Raw genomic sequence first — 16,313 nt, forward strand, 5'->3', positions numbered from 1 at the left:
TACACGAGCAAACAGAACGTTGGAGCCTACACATGTGTTTGGAGTGCATGGTGACAACTTACATTCTTATTCTTGGTGTCCACCAAAATCATGTGCAGGGTAGCACTTGGCTGGGGTTTGCCGGGATCCTCCCTGCCTTAGTTTCTATCTCACACATTGACGAGAAAGCTGCACCATGTAATTTTATTCAACTTTATGGATCTCCTGTCTTTCATTGCATAACCCTGAGTGATTTATGAGGTTGTCAACTTGGGTGGGAAACTCACTTGATCCAAGGGGGAAACCTCTAATCCAGATAGCAGAAAGTAATCAGATCTGTAATTCCCTATCACCTGTGAGATCCAGGCAGTCAGGTGTGTTGCAGGAAAAGCTGATATAAGTGTTTGTTTTGATTTTATTTCAAAGGCAAAGAATAATAGGGACAGAGTATTAACTTGGTGATAATGCCTTAATTAAATGGATGGTTTGTCCCTACAGGACTGCCGTGATCAGCAGAATGGATCTAAGTAGGAATCAGCTCCCTGTGTACAACCTACTGCCATAAGAGTGCATTTTCCCTTGGCTGCCATCCCTTGTACCTGATAAGTACAAGGGCAGCATCACCTTCTGTGATTATTTACCATTTGTATTCTGAACTCCTGCAGAGACAAAGAAACTGCTTTCCCAGGAAACCTGGATATCAGAGCTTCAAGTGTGGAAACTGTTAGAGCCCTTGAAAGCAGAGATCTTAGGACATATAGATGAATTTCTTTCTGATATCTGCAGTTAAGTTCGAGGATGTCAACACCTTATCCAGCACACTGTAGTACCACAGACCCAGTCTTCATCTTCACACACTCCTCGACTTGTGAGATTATGGTTTCCAAAGACATGTGAACTTAATGGCAACATGAGAGATTCTACCCTATGATAATTGATACTCTGCTCCAATTCCATCCAGAGCCTGTTGAAATTATGGGAGTTTTATAGTTGCTTTAAAAACCCCCTTCATTAGGCTCAGAGAATAGCTGTACACTTGAGTCTTTGAAAACCTTATGTGATGAAACCCTCTAGAAAGACAGCTAACTTTAATGTGGATGTATTTCCCTGCTAGAGCACTGGCCAAAACCATGGAATAGTAGTTTATGAAATCTGTGTAATAGCTAATTAGTGTAAGAAAACCAGCACAGCCCCAGGGAAAGTGAGTGATGATGTACTGACTTACATAAATATCTGTACCCTTTAGAATTCTTGAGCAATTTTTGTAGGAACATTTCCAGAATCTTAATACATGTGTTTTAGTTTGACTTTTACTAGTGATTTGAGAGGTTTTGCCAGTTATTTAATCTGAGTTTGAACTGTGGCTGAGAGTAAATGCATAGGCTCTCAGCACTGCTGCTTGCTATGGGATGAAGAAACAAAACTTTCAAAAAACATACAAGAAAGGCAGTGTATGAATTTTCATCAGACAGAAGCTCTACATGACACACTTTAACTGCCACATCCCTCAGAAAAAACCAGACTGCTGCCAAGCTGTTGACAGAGCTTTTAATCCATATGATGACTGGTTTTCTACTATTTGTATTCATTTTTCACTGAAACCCGGTATCTTATGAACTATGGAAAAACAGCAGGCTGAGATTTGTCCCCCCTGCAGTTTTTTATCTTCTAGCCATCATGGAAATGAGGATGATAGATAAGACAATAGTTCCAGCAATTCCACCAATCACCATTCCCAGGATGTTCCCGTGGACCTGCCTTGACTGACATCTCTCACCTGTGAAGAAGAAGGCTTGTCCTGATGGGCACCTGGGAAAACAAAGCACAGGTTCAGTGGATCAGCAGCCTTGTCATGCCCTCACCCCAAGCTCCTCACATTCATTATCCCAGATGAGCTGTTCCCATTGGAGGGATTCACATCACAACGTTCCCACCTTGTGTGGAGGCTGTTTACACACCCTGGCAGCATCACAGAATGGGGCTTCTTTGCTTTATGCAAAGAAACCTGCCCTCCTGGCTGCTGGTAGGAACCAGTCACTGTGCTAAAGTGTTTTGTTTCTACCTTTCCTTGAAGACCTGGTGGCTTAGACCTCTGAGATCTGTAGCTCTGAATACTTTTTTAGCTGCATTGCTTGAAGAAGGCCAGGGCAAGGAGGGAGGAGGTCTGTGGTACCTGCAGCTTGCTTTTCCGTTCACATTCACACAGACTCCATCATTCTGACAAGGGTTTGGGTCACATGGGTCTGGCAGATAAGGCAGCTGGTCTTGGACAGGCTCCATGTCATGGGCTGCTCTCTTCTGCCTTTCAAGAACAAGGCCTTCCGTGAGGGCAGATTGCACACGTTGAACAGGAACTTCAGTTTTACTGAGGTGAACTATATCTTTTAAAAAAAGGAAAAAGACATTAGAATCAGTGAGTGATACTATGTGTAGTGTGCCTCATATCAGGGGCTCACAGGGTGCTTTGTGGACCAGAGGGTGCTCCTTGTCCATTTTCCCTTCACAGAGCTCTTGCTGTACCACAACAAGTTCTGTGTATTTAAAGCACAAGACAGAAAATAAGACTGAAATTACAGAAACAAGTTAGGTAAATCTGTGATGTTCCGTACTTTGAAAAATTATGCCAAGTGAGGCCATCCTACTTGGAAATAAAGACAGTGGGGATAGCCTTTAGTATGTTCAGTGCTTAGAAATGGACATAGCTACTGGTCAGGGTGCCTAAGGGTGTCTAAGAAGTTAGCATTTCAAAACTCACTGCCATTTAGATCCCCCTGAACTCACAATCACTTTAGTCAACCTCACCCACCTGACACTAGGTAACAGAAATGCTTTTTAAAGCATTAATCAACTTTTAATAGAACGAATCACCTATTTTGTAAGGAGAATCAGGAAAAGGGTCCTTACCATTAAATTCTGCAAAAATAATCAGGTCATCATTTTTCAGGAAGCTTCTCCGTCTCATCTGTCTGTGGGATATGAAGTTATTCCACCCCCAGGCTACACTTCTGTTGCAATTGCACGACTCATCATATCTTCCAGCAATTGATGGTTTATCCCATATTATAGCTCCATTACCTGCAAAGAGAAAATGAGCACCACAATGTCGTGCAGCTCAAAGTACTACATGACTGCTTTCTGCATTACAGTGTTAAAGGGGATTTATGCTGTAAAATCAAGTTTAGACCTGAAATCCCCAAACAAATCCCAGAGGACTGACCAACTAAAGGTTCCAGGTGATCTTCAGGTATGGTCTGCGTGAGGATTCTTAGTCTATGTGAGACCACTGAAATTCCACAACTCCTCTTTCATTGAGAACTAACCAAACACAAATTGCCTCCTCATTGTCACCAGCTAAGAGTTTCCTCCTGAGTAAGGATGCTCCCCCACCAGTTTCCAAGTACCTATGGGTTAGAATTTAGCAGATTTTGGTCATTCCTATGATTTTATTGAATATTCATATTCAATATGAACATATTCATACTTAGAGTTTAAAAGCTCCTACTGAAAAAGTATGTACTTAACTTCCACTAGAAAAAGTAGAAAGTGATGAAGATTCATGTATAGTATTTTATTCTGTAACAGACTCCATTTGTCCTATTATTATTTCTGTCATAGAATCAGAGAATAGTTTGGATTGGAAGGGACCTTAAAGATCATCTCATTCCAACCCCTGCCATGGGCAGGGACACCTTCCACTAGACAAGGTTGCTCCAAGCCCCATCCAGCCTGGCCTTGGACACTTCCAAGGATGGGACATCCACATTTTCTCTGGGCAGCTGGTTCCAGTGCCCAGCCATCCTCACAGAAAAGAATTTCTTCCTAATATCTATTCTAAACCTACTCTCTTTCAGTTTGAAGACAATTCCCTTTTGTCCCGGCACTCCATGCTTTTGTAAATTGTCTCTCTCCATTTTTCCTGCAGGCTCCCTTCAGGTACTGGAAGGCCACAATTAGGTCACCCTGATTGTTCAGCCTTCTCTTCTCCAGGCTGAACGATTTTGAATTAACACATCCATGAGAAAGGGTGAATGTTGTGCATTCAGACCATGTAGGTTGAGGTTCACTGAGTATGTTGAAGTTGACTGAACCTCCAAAGTGCAGGTTCAAATTTTTGTTGCTTTACTAACAGAATACTGCACCCTGCTGGCATTCCACCAACCTGTGATGATATGTCACCTATCACAATGGACAATCCACAGGTAGAATGGGAATTTCCTGCTCTCAGGAGAATTCTACATTTAGAATCATACTCAGATATCCCAGGGGTTGTTCATAATAACACCAACCTTGTATGTGTCACTTTTCATGTTATACAATCTTCCACAGGCAGGAATTCTGAGTCACACACTGGCAAGTTGTACACAGGAAAGTTTCCCAAACTGGGAAATATGTCCAAAGTTTCTCAGCTCTGAGCCCTACACTCAGTTCTCTTACTCTGATTCCTTGGCTCTCGCTGCCAACATTCCTCCAGGCAGGCACCTCTTACCTGAGTTAATGTGGTCTTTGCTTGTGGTGAAGCTTTTGCTCGAGGACATCCTTTTCAGGACATCGGGGTCCTGATCCAGCACGGTGAGTGTGGCCTGTCGGTTCAGAGCTGGCCACTCCAGAACTGCATCGTTCTCTCCACTGCACAGGTGGAAGGCAACACGAGCGTAGCTGCTGTTCTGGTAGTTCGGCAACACGCTGATGCCAAATCCATAACCCTCAGGGCTGTAAAAACGGGGGCTTTCAATAACACTGATGGATGAGTTCTCAAGGATTTTGCTGAAGTTGTGAATGACCCACACAGCTGTGGGACAGGGGGTCTCTGTCAGAGTGACATCATCAATAGCAATCCCACCCGATGAAGAGCTGGGGTTGCCCTTCAGTCCTTGGAAGAGGTAACGGAACTTCTTCTGAGCGTTGAGGGTTACGTGGGCAATTTTCCAGTTGGAGTCACTGTCCGCTGTGATAAAAGGAAAGCAAAACATTGCTATCAGTGTGATTAGAGATATTATGAAGCAACTTGCCCCTAGCCATCCATCCCAGCTGCACTTTTAGACAACTGGACCTCTCACAGAGTCCTGAAGGGCAGAGATCTTAAGTTGATGTTGTTACTATAATATATCCACACTGTTTTGTTATCTAAATGCTTTGGAGATGTTGTACAAAGAACTCTTCACACATTAGGGAATGACAGTCTCTACTAGAAAGGGCAACATGCTAAGAGCTAAGACAAAAAGGAGGGTGGGAATCAAGTGTTAGAATTAGTTTTTTCTAACACTTTTCCAGGGAATTATCCCTCCCTGCAAGCTGCTGCAGCCTGATGTAGGCAGATTATGACAGGTCTTGTGCTTTGACAACATAAAACACATGGAGCCTCAGTGGCTGAGTTTGTCCTATTTAGCAAATCACCTAAAGGGGAATCCAGTTCACATTTCCAAAACTGCATATGTTTTTATATTTCCAACTATCTAAAAATCAGTCTGCAGTATCGACTGCAGAGGAGCACAGGTATTTACATCTGAACAGCACACTCTTAGATCATATAACAGCCAGTGGAGACACTCAGTTGGTCTCAGCATGGCTTGGGGTCCCTCTTAATCACCAAGTGTAACATAGTTTTAGGGATGTTGTGACTTCTGCTGTGAAGCACCAAATTTACAATATTACAACCCACAGTTCCTCATGTAATACCAAAATTCTTAGCTGTATTGCAATGTATTCTGGCAACTTTGGGAAAATCTTTTGGTTTCTGAGACAGTCTTCTGCATTCATGGGAACAGTAAGACAACTCCTCCCCTCTACCCAAATATTCATCTTATTTCCAGAATTACCTTGAAAGGTTTGAATTTTCCTCATCTTGCGAATGTTCCCAGTGCCATCATCCTCTTTAAGCCAGATGATCAGCTTGTCAGAAGGGCTTCCTGTGGTCCTATAGAAGAACTGGAGGCACTGCTGAGTTCTCTTTGGATAAAGGATTCTGGACTCTAGGATTGCCACCTCATCTGCCTGGCCAGAGCTGGTGCTGAAGAACATGAAGTAGCCAGCATCTGGGAAGAAAGGGTAGACTGTCACTCCCTGTTTACACATTTCCTGCAAAGCTGCATAGTGTAAATTCATCATTTCAACTGCACTTTTTTAGTAAGCAGAAGAGTAGTACTTAATGTGAATAGTAAAGGAAATAGCATGTGATAACCATCCAAGACAGACTGGGATAAAAACAGGAGTAGTAGTTCAGCACATACATGGAACTCACTGCTGTCAGCTCCTGTCAGTTTTGCATTAGTTGCTCTAATTGGAAATTGGATTCCTCAGGAATGTCAGAGATATATGAAACAGAGGATTCAGTGCTGACCACAAGCAATTAGTAGATACATTTTTAAATTTGATTTACACTGAAGATAATCTAAAAATGAGATCTTAGAGATCACATGCTATATTGCCTTGTAAAGAGTTAGATAATTTCTTATCAGCAATAAAGATGATAAACAGGGGTTGGACACAAATCTAGCACTGTCCTGACCTTGAACATGCAGAAGGTCTTTTTAAACAGCTTTCCCAAACACTTCAAAACTCAATTACTCATCTTAAGAAAATTATTTAAGAATTCCTGCTCCTCTAGTTTAATTGTCCATTAACATTTTTGAAGTGTTCTTTACTTTAGTTTTGAAGTGTCTACTTTTATCCTTATATTTACAAGGATTCACCATTTGCACACCTCATATCTTGGTATCACATGAAGTTGTCATGTCTTATCTGTATGGTATTGTGTCGCTTTTTAGTTATTCAATTTAGTCAAAGATTAAATTAATAAGTTAAATTTTTTTAGCTGTTGTGTGAAAGTGCCATGGACTCCTGTCCAAGATAACATATCGTAGAATCACAGACTGGTTTAGGTTGGAAAGAACCTTAAAGATCATGTTGTTCCAACAGTTACACCTGCATAAAGGCAGTGCAGCTTCCTGCATGCTTAGTGAAGGGTTTTGAGCTGTTTATTAGGTTCTCTCTAATCTGTCAGGGGAAGGATCTCCATTCCCTTCCACATGGTAGCAATGTTTTGAACTCATGTCCACAGGAGCCTTGCTAGAGATTGCTCTATGCAATGTATGACACTTGACCATCAGCTAAACTTATTTTAAATGTGAGTGTATTAAATCCAAGTATGATCACAAGTGAGAAGCAGCGCTGTGAGCCTGTTGTTGAAATTGTTGTAGTAACAAACCCCCAAATGATCTAGACTACGTGTCCTTTTTGATAAGAAAGTCAAAGGCAACAATAAGTATCCATGGCAATTAGAATATGGCCCTGGCAGACTTCAGCAGACCCCCTAAATGTTAAGCTGTACTTTCCCTCCTTCCGTTTAGCCAGCAGTAAGTCAAAAACCCAGAATACCAAAGCTGTCTGGGCAAAATAGAATCCATCTATGTGAGAAACTTAGAATTTGCCCCCACTTGAGATGATTCTGATTGCAGAACCACTTCTCAAAAAACATCAAAATTCCTGATAGTGTCAATGACCCTTTGGAGGTGCCAAAAGGAGAGACAGTCCCTACTCATGCAATTCATTTCTACACTTTGGAGATCCTCAGAGGCACCCACCCCTCTCCATTAACTCTTCAAATAAGATTGATACTTATTTTGTACTGAGTCACTGGATTTTAAAGCCTAAGTGCACATTAAGTGCTCAGTTCAGGCAGACTGGATTTTACCTGATAAACAACTCATTTAAATTATTTTCTCCAGTTACAATTGTACTGTATGGGGTGAGAGAGAGGAGAGAAAGAATTAAGAATCAGCTGAGGGTTAGAAACATGTATTTCTAGAAAATATCAGGTGGTTTTCTTGAGTTATATTGTATTCTTGGGCCTGATCCACAACTACCAGCATTATAAAAGGTTGGAGATCTGTTCTTTCCAGTGGGTGGGTCACTTGAGGGGAATAAGCTACTCCAGAGTACAGCAAGTGGAAGAGTTACAAAGGACAAGTGAATGTGCTTTAGGTCAGGATTCCTTCCCCCTGTACTGAGGCAAAATTTACCACAGAAGTCACTTTTATCTTGAAAGTGTGTTGTAGTTTATCCTGTCTAAACAATGAGAAATTAGGCTCTTGCTTTTCAGAACTGCCGGTTGGGACTTCATCTTTATTCTCAGCTGTAAACTAGCACCCTGTGACTGTGACTGGGGCTCACTGCTCTGTTTTTGAGAATGTCTTCCTTTGAAAAATGATGAAATTACCACATGAAAATAAAAAGTATCCCTGAACTCCTATCATAAAATCTTTGCAACTTTCTTCTGCTTCCAGAACTAGAACTCCACAAGCTTAACTTCCCATTTGCATTGCAAGCACAACATTTATGAGTGGCTACAAGTGCTGTTTGATTCTTATCATGAGGTAACATAACTCTTATACAGACTTTGGAAGTTGAAGTAAATAATTTCCCAGGTTATATTTAAAAGACCCCTAGTTAAGATTGTTCTTTGTCCCCCTTGATCTTGCTAGTGTGGACAACATTCCACTAAATTGAAAAAGTTTAGTGAGAGTGGGAGTGCAAGCACTGTACAGAGTCTTTAACAACTTCTCTGAACCTGTCATTGTAATCAGCCCTGGAGAAAACCCAGCTCAGAAAGTGTCCCATTCCTTTGTTTTACCTCTGCAGCGCCCAGAAAGTGTGTGGTCCTCCTGCCCTGTCACGCTGCTCTGTTGGTGGACCCAGTTCTGGTCATGGTTGGTGCCCTGGATCATACCACAGATGTTCTCAAACTCAAAAGAACACTGGTCCAAAAAGGTGTGAGTTGAAGCTGAAAAAAAATACACACATGGTCATCTCAGAGTAGTAGCTCATTAAAATTTCTGCTCTAATTTTGGTGGGGTTTGTTTACAGCAGTATAACCATCCTGTAGAGAAGACAACCCTCACGCTAGGGGATGTGAGCCCAATGACTCAGAGGAGGAAACGTTGGATTCCTGGAGGAATTCCCTGGATAAAGACAACCACCTTTGACCTCTTTGGAGAAGGTTAAAGAGCCCCACGTGGCAGTGACTGTCTTTGTGCCTGTTTGCCAGCCTTGGTGTATGTAACCATTCCTCAGCTGAAGTTATTGTTCTTCACAGCAGTTCCCTGATTGATAAACTTGAGCTCTGTCCTTCCACTCTAAGCAAAGTCCACCCTGTTACCTTAAGCTGGTTCAGCTGAGTTTGCCTGCAAGGTGATGCTTCTGCTGGCAGCACTGAGGGGACAATAACTTTTCAGTAACAACCATGATCAGTGATACCATCTTCAACCAGCTCAGCAAACACCTAGACAGTGCGGGATTCTAGAACTAGCCAATCTCAGGAGCAAAATAATCTGGTTAAGACCAAATGTCAGTAAAAGAGGACAAAGTGCAGTTGCATTCACCTTAAAAAAGCACAACAAGGCTGCCCGCACACCACAGGTAGTACACAACCACAGGTCTGAACTCCTGGGAGCAGCATGGAAGAAAAAGTGTGAATGGTTTGACTTTCCTTGACTAATTTTTACAAAAATCATGAGAGTGAGAAGAGCTAAAAACGGATGAGAAGGGAATAAACTGTTTGTGTTTATCTGCACACCACACGTCCTGTCCCATACCTCCTGAAGCACATTTGAGAAGAGTTTTTGTTATTTTAGAGATGTAAGGAAGGTGGACCAGCCTGGCTCAAGTATAACCAAATAAATAGTTTGCCATGGTTAAATTCTGACTTACTGCAGTTGTACATGCGATTCAGTCTTTCCAGGTCAATGGCACTGAGGTCTAGACGTTGTCCAATTATGTCATCAAATGCTGGTATCTTTGCTGTAATTGTGGGGACACTTTCATTTTTGTTAAATGAAAGTGGTTCATAGTGCATCAATGATTCGTAGTCGTAGGGGGTGTTCAGATCAGTGATGTAGCTGTCATTGTACTTCACAAAATTGTGCTCTTTGCCTGGTAAAAGAACAGAAAAGTGCTTCATTTTTAGAGAAAATTGAAAGGAAATGGCATTAGCACATCCCCTTGGATACAGTTTTCTAAGGCACAAATTATATACCCAAAAGCAATTACTTCGCAACAAAATATTGAAATTTAGGTTTGTGTTTGTCATTTGGACAACAAAGCAGTGCCTTTTGATTGCAGCTCTGTGCTCTCACAGGTGACTTCAGTAAATTCAAAAACAAATACCAATGAGCTGTAAAGAATGGTATATATAGGAGGTTAGATTACAATTAATAGGAATGGTTTAACAGTAATGATCCTGAAGGATTAAGGATTAATATACTCCATTCCAGAATCTGTGAACATTGATGCAAACATTTCCCAGGATATTAGATCATATATAGAGAAGGAGAGGTCCTGAAACTCATAAAGGAGATAAATATGACAACCCTGGAGTGTCTTCAGGTTCTGTTCTCCTTTAGGTAAAGAATGCCCTAGCAATCTCTGGGGGAAAAAAAGGTATTTTTACCCTAGATTTATAATATTGGTATTTCTACTGAAATGGCCCTTGGAAACACATTCCTCATGGTTTCTTGGTGAAGTAATTTGCCCTTAGAGAAAGTTTTTCATTATGAAGGTGTCTGCTAGGGCAAAGAGAGGGAGCCATTTCACAGGCTTTGGTATAAAAGTAAAAAGATCTTGCCAGCATTTCTGACTGCAAATAATGTTTTCAGAATATTTGGCATTCTTTTTCAAAGATAAAACATCACATGACTGTGCTGTTGGATAATTACAGTTTCTCTGTATAACAACTGCCCTGCCCTTCTGCAAATCACAAAGGTCTTCAGTTCAAGGCTTGAGGTTATATAAGAGCTTGGAATTGTTTTCTTACAGATACTTGAATTGCACCTTTTATCAAAAATAAAATTAAAAAAAACCCCTCCCCTAGCCACTCCTTTTCAAACAAATCATTGTTGTGTAAATACATAATCAGATCTCACAGAGGACTACGAAGAAACTGCCTAGGCACCAGGGGGACTGTGAAGATTTTGCTGAAACTCATAAAGCCACTGAATCTGATAATACTAAACCTGAAAGCAAAAACCCACAGAGACACGCTGGGCAGGAGAGAACTATTTCATATTTCTCATCTGATCTAATAATTTTGAGGTTTTTTTCATGGCAAAGTGAATATTTCCAGTTTCAGGAAAGCCTGAATCTCTGAATATAAAAACCTTTCAGATTTTGAAAGGATCTTTGCTTAAAGAAGAGCCACCTCAAATCTCACCATCTAAGTTTACAATTTGCATGACATGGTAAGAGGAAACAGATTCAGAGAGATGGGAAGTGATTTGTTTAAAATAAGAGAGCAGATCAATCCTGGAGCCAAGGGGAAATAAAAGTCCTGATTTCCAAGCAGGGCCTCTATCTTCTGGCCTTAGACAATCTCTGGCTTTTGACCAGAGAAGAGGTACCAAAATTTCTTGATTTACTGTGGTCTCAGGTGTGCCCTACTGTTTCTAAAATTCTATCTTTAGAAAGGTCTTAAAATCTAGAATTGCAAATAGGATATTGACAAATCTGCACTTTGCAAATTCTAACTTGAATGTTAAAACCCACCTGCAATAATTTCGTCCCACCAGATATTCACGTAGTCATCCCGGTCCATCCTTGACTGCTCGTGGTAAAATCCTAAAGCGTGCAGGATCTCATGTTCCACAATAGCTCTGTAGTCACACCCTGACCCAATTGAGAGGTTCTGTCCAGTCTGCAGGTCCCCCACCATGGACCAACACCTGAGAAAGAGGGAGAGCTTACTCCCTGTTCTCTGTATTTAACTTCTCAATCTGCTCACTGGATTTAAAGTACAATCATAGATGTTCTTAATATTAAAGGAGTCACATAAATCATTATTTAAATGCTGACCACATGCCTTAATTCTCTAAAAATATGCTACTCTGAAAGCAGACTTACCCCAGAAACTATCACTTCATTACTTATCCTCTGTGTCAGAGAAGCTCACCCTGCATTTTTGAAAAGCCACAGAAGTTTAGTCCTGCATCAGCTTCCATTTTGCCAAGAAACATAAAACATACATGGAAACAGTAAATTCATCAAAACAGGCTGAGCTTTTTTGCAATAACTTGGGCTAGAGAAAAAACTCAGGAGTATTTAGAATAGCAACATTTGGTCCTTTTTAAGAACAACCATGCCTTGCATTGGCCAGAGGTGTGAAAATACATTTCCAGTATTAAGATCTTCAACACTGACTTGTCAAAAATTATGGAGCATGCAAACTTGTACGACAAGTGTCATTGGGCACTCAAGGAAGAGCTGAAGGCAGAAACATGAACTTCTGGGAAAATAAGAAATATTCACAGCTGATATAGTGATAAGATTTTTGTGCTTTTCTTCACTTTCTTTCAAAACATACTTAGTTGTAGGAAATAAAATAAATCCTTTCAGTTCTTAAAAACTTGAATTTCTGTGTATAACACCCTTTCAGACTTTGAAAGACTAGTCATTAAAGAAGAGCCATTCCAAACCAACAGATATATTACAATAAACTCTCTTTCCATCACTTTTTTTTTTTTTGTCTGTCTTACAAAAATTTCCAAACTTGAATTCTAGCTATTCACATTCACTTTCCTGGTAAGTTAAAAGGATGTACGTGGGGCTCTTCACTGAAATGGAAAACAACCCTAGATGGAAAACTGGAAGCAGTTGATGAAAACTCAGAGATGCTGGGATTCACCTTCAGAGCTCATCCTGTAAATAACAGTCAGCAGAGGGAGGCAGCTGCTTGCAAGCTCTTTGTCTGAGAATGCAAAATGAGTTGTTTTCCTGGTGGCCTCTTTTTCTCTGCTGACAGCAAACCTTTAGACTGCTGAAGTCAAATGGAATGGGTTCCCAGCTGATTCTACATTGCAAAACTAAACAGAATTTGATATTACCCTTACCCATCTTGTTTGCTAAAAAAAATGTAGGTTCTTTCTCCTTCATATGGCTTGAAATCAACGCAGGACTTCAGGCGGAACATTTCAAATGCCTGGAGAATTACTCCTTTGGCATTCAGGTCTAGAAAACAAGGAAAGAACCTTTAATACACTGCAGTTTGTTCACCTTGGAGACGTAAGATATGTACAGATTCACACATGGAACCAAAGGAAAAATGATTGAAAAGAAATTATTGAATTTGATTAAGTTGTGGTTTGCTATGTTAGCTGTAGAAGGAAAATAATTTTGATATAAACAAGACTACAATAAGTAGTTATTAGTAACATTTTTAGTGTGAGAGAAACAGTTCTGGAAAAGGCAATTTTTTTATCACAGGGACTGCAGTACAAATATTGGAGGATTGGAGATAAAATCTGAATAAAGTGTCTCCTTTACCTAGGTCATCACCCAGAATATAGGGAATAGGGAACTTCCATCTGTAGGTCTCATTTCTTAAGGCATTTCGCTGGTTTTTCTGAAAAGGGAATTAACAGCTGGTGATGCATCTACTGCAGGGAGCTAAGCTGATTTGTAGCAAAGATACAATTAGGACAAGCAACAGAAAGGTTTTAATTACTTACAGGGAGCAATATATCGCCCTGAAAGAGGTCCAGTCCAGCAGCTGAAATGCAATTTAATCAAGGATAGTGTCAATGAAACATCAAATGTATTTCATTTCATAAACCATATTGAACATACTTATACAAGGTTAATGTCCTTGGGCAGCTACAGAAAATAAGTAAGGACCAGCCTCTATACACTGAAATATAGGCAATAATAAAAGTAACAGCAGTTTCTAGTTTCTACTCAGTTTTACTTCTTGGCAATGTTTGCCTTTGTGGTGGCACTATTATCCATGGTCACCTTTGATAATCTCTGCTTGCTCTCTGGTAGTGACAAGAGTCACACAGTGGGACAGTGCTCAATAAACATCTAAGTTTTTTTCCATGTTTGTAAAACTTTATAAAAATCATATAGAGATGGGCAGAAAATGCTGGTGGGACTCCAGAGTCCTTCCAAATCATACAGTGTTTTTCTGCCTTAGCACCATGGGTCTGTGCAAATTTCAGAAAGGAAAGACATCTGCATCCCTTGTTTACACAGGGTTCCAGTCCTGGATAGATTCAGGTGTCACAGAGAGAGGAAGGTAATTCAGAGCTCACTTGATTATAATTCTCTTGAATTATATTCTCTCTCATGAGCTACCTGACCATCAGTCTCCTTTACAATACTGAAAATTCAGCATTATGCTCACAACTCTTCAGGCCTCATGAGAATTTAGGCATGAACTCACCCAAGTTGATCTGGGGAATGTCTTTGAATATCTCACCAGCTCCAGAATCTGCAAGACAGTCAAAACATACAGTGTTCGGATGTGGTGGCACACAGCAAGTAGAAGGAAATGCTTCAAAACTCAAACCAGCTCACACAGCACTTACCAGCTTCATTGGAGACATGTCCCACCTGGAAGAGAATGGAATACAACCAGTATAAGGTATGCCTCTAGACTGAGAGGAGCCTGTAGAAATCAGGTTTTACTTACAGAGACTGGAGAACCATAGACAGAACATAGAAGAAGTGTCAGGCAGAGTGGGAAGATGCTGGAGCCCATTTTTGCAGTGGGAACAGAAGGTGGTCCCTCTTATCTCTGGCAATATATAGGGCATGTTGCTGAGCTTTCCATGGAGCATCAGCCAACCAGCATCGGACTTTCCACCTTTGAAGCATTACTATAACAGTCAGATTTCCCCCTGGATGGCACCTGATGGCATTGCTCTTATCAACTACCTAAGTCCACTTGGAGGAACATTGCAGAGAGGAATGTGGTAACTTCATGTCTTCAGTGCAGCTGGTGAAAGACCCACCCAGACTTCACATAACAGGTTCTCCATCTGGCCCAAAGTTGCTGACTCCTTCTTCTGTGTTTGTTATCTGTCAGCATTATGATCTTGACTGCACAGGAGAAAAGCCACACTCTCAAGCAGAATTATTCCAGGTTTATAGCAGTCCAGCGCCATTAGAATTTGGCGCAGTGCTGCTTTCAATTAATAATTAACATCACATTGTAAAGATTAGAAGTAAGAGAGGTATGATTATGAATGCTGTGACAGTGTTTTCCCTCAGCTGATCCCATCCCAGAACTGATGCTCCATGCACAACCTGCCACTCTCTGCCTCCAGAAGTGGTCACTTGTATCAGTAATCCTTGGCTTTCCAGTTTGATGCTCCTTTGTTTTCTGGTGGGTTTCAGAGATCACAAACTCTTGTCCTGCACCTTGCTGTCTTCTTTCTCAGGGGGCATGGGTCAGGTAGGGCTCTATAAATCTCTAGTTTGCTGTGCATCAGTATTCCCATGAGTTCCATGTGCCCTGGATTACCTGAATGCCTTTAACTTAGGCATGGAATCCTGTTCTTCATTTCACATCTGAAATTAAAAGTCACAAAAGTGAGGATGTTCACCCCTATGTTCAGCAGTTAGACAGGAAAGGGCTTGTGCCATGACACCACCACCCACAGTGCAAGGCAGAGAGCTTGGGTCAGTAAGTTTTGAGTAGGATATGGGCTTATCCTAGAAAGGAGTCAGTCCTTCAACCTAAGCAACATATTTTTCTCCAAACAAATCAGAGTAGGAAGCTATTCATAAGAGATCACATTGCAGAGAAAAAAGTACAGACATCTTTTCTTGTTTGGAGAAGAAGGGCCCCAGAGCACTAATCTTTCACCTAGCATACATGGGTGTTCTTCAGCACTTGCTTTTAGGAATGATTGTTTCTGACACCTAAGCTGAACAGGACACAGTACTAGTAAAATAAGTATGTCTCAAGATACATCATGTCGAGGCTGTTCTCACAGGTGAGCAAAGAGAGTCAAAACACAGCACAAAGACCATATTTGCAGATGTGTAGCAGTGGATGTGAGAACAAAACAAAAAAATTGAAGCAAAACCAGAGCAGTCTGAGAAACACTTGGTTTTTAGTACCCTTAACTTTAAAATAACTGAAGAACCTAAAGAGGATGTCTAAAGAGAAGTCATTCTGAGGGCATATATTTGTTTTCATATATATATAGGGGCTCTCTTGGACCCCCTTTAGGCACTGGACTTTAGGTCTCCCTGAAGCCTTCTCTTGTCCAGCCTGAACAGCCTCAGCTCTCAGCCCGTGTCTATAGCAGAGGGGCTCCACCACCAGTTTCATTCTGTCCTCACTGGAGGGCAGTGCACGCACATGCTTCCATTGGCTGCAGTTCTGTAAAAAACCTGGTGATGGCAAAAGCTGTTGCTCGTCCACTCTGGGTAGTACAGCAGGTGCCTTATGGTTTCTTACACCACATTGAATGAAGTGCCCCAAACTGCTGTACGTCAGTATTCCCACACCCAAGGGCAAATCCACCCCAGATTCGTAGACACAGGCACAAGCTGGTGTC

The 16,313-nt window shown here is 41.1% G+C and overlaps 1 protein-coding gene across 1 annotated transcript; it reads right to left on the reverse strand.

Moving 5' to 3' along the window:
• Positions 1 to 1,588: 1,588 nt before the first annotated feature.
• MEP1A (meprin A subunit alpha) lies at positions 1,589 to 14,503 on the reverse strand. The gene is made up of 14 exons (XM_010393236.3): positions 14,435 to 14,503; positions 14,331 to 14,355; positions 14,186 to 14,233; positions 13,473 to 13,513; positions 13,288 to 13,366; positions 12,855 to 12,972; positions 11,515 to 11,690; positions 9,685 to 9,906; positions 8,609 to 8,758; positions 5,796 to 6,011; positions 4,466 to 4,924; positions 2,884 to 3,054; positions 2,153 to 2,360; positions 1,589 to 1,788 (listed from the first exon to the last, which is right to left on the reverse strand). Exons 1-14 carry the CDS (start codon positions 14,501 to 14,503, stop codon positions 1,641 to 1,643), a joined length of 2,130 nt encoding a protein of 709 aa, XP_010391538.2. The 3' UTR covers positions 1,589 to 1,640.
• Between the last annotated feature and the right edge of the window lie 1,810 nt (positions 14,504 to 16,313).

The sequence above is a fragment of the Corvus cornix genome, chromosome 3, assembly GCF_000738735.6.
Source record: "Corvus cornix cornix isolate S_Up_H32 chromosome 3, ASM73873v5, whole genome shotgun sequence".
Taxonomy (NCBI): Eukaryota; Metazoa; Chordata; class Aves; order Passeriformes; family Corvidae; genus Corvus; species Corvus cornix.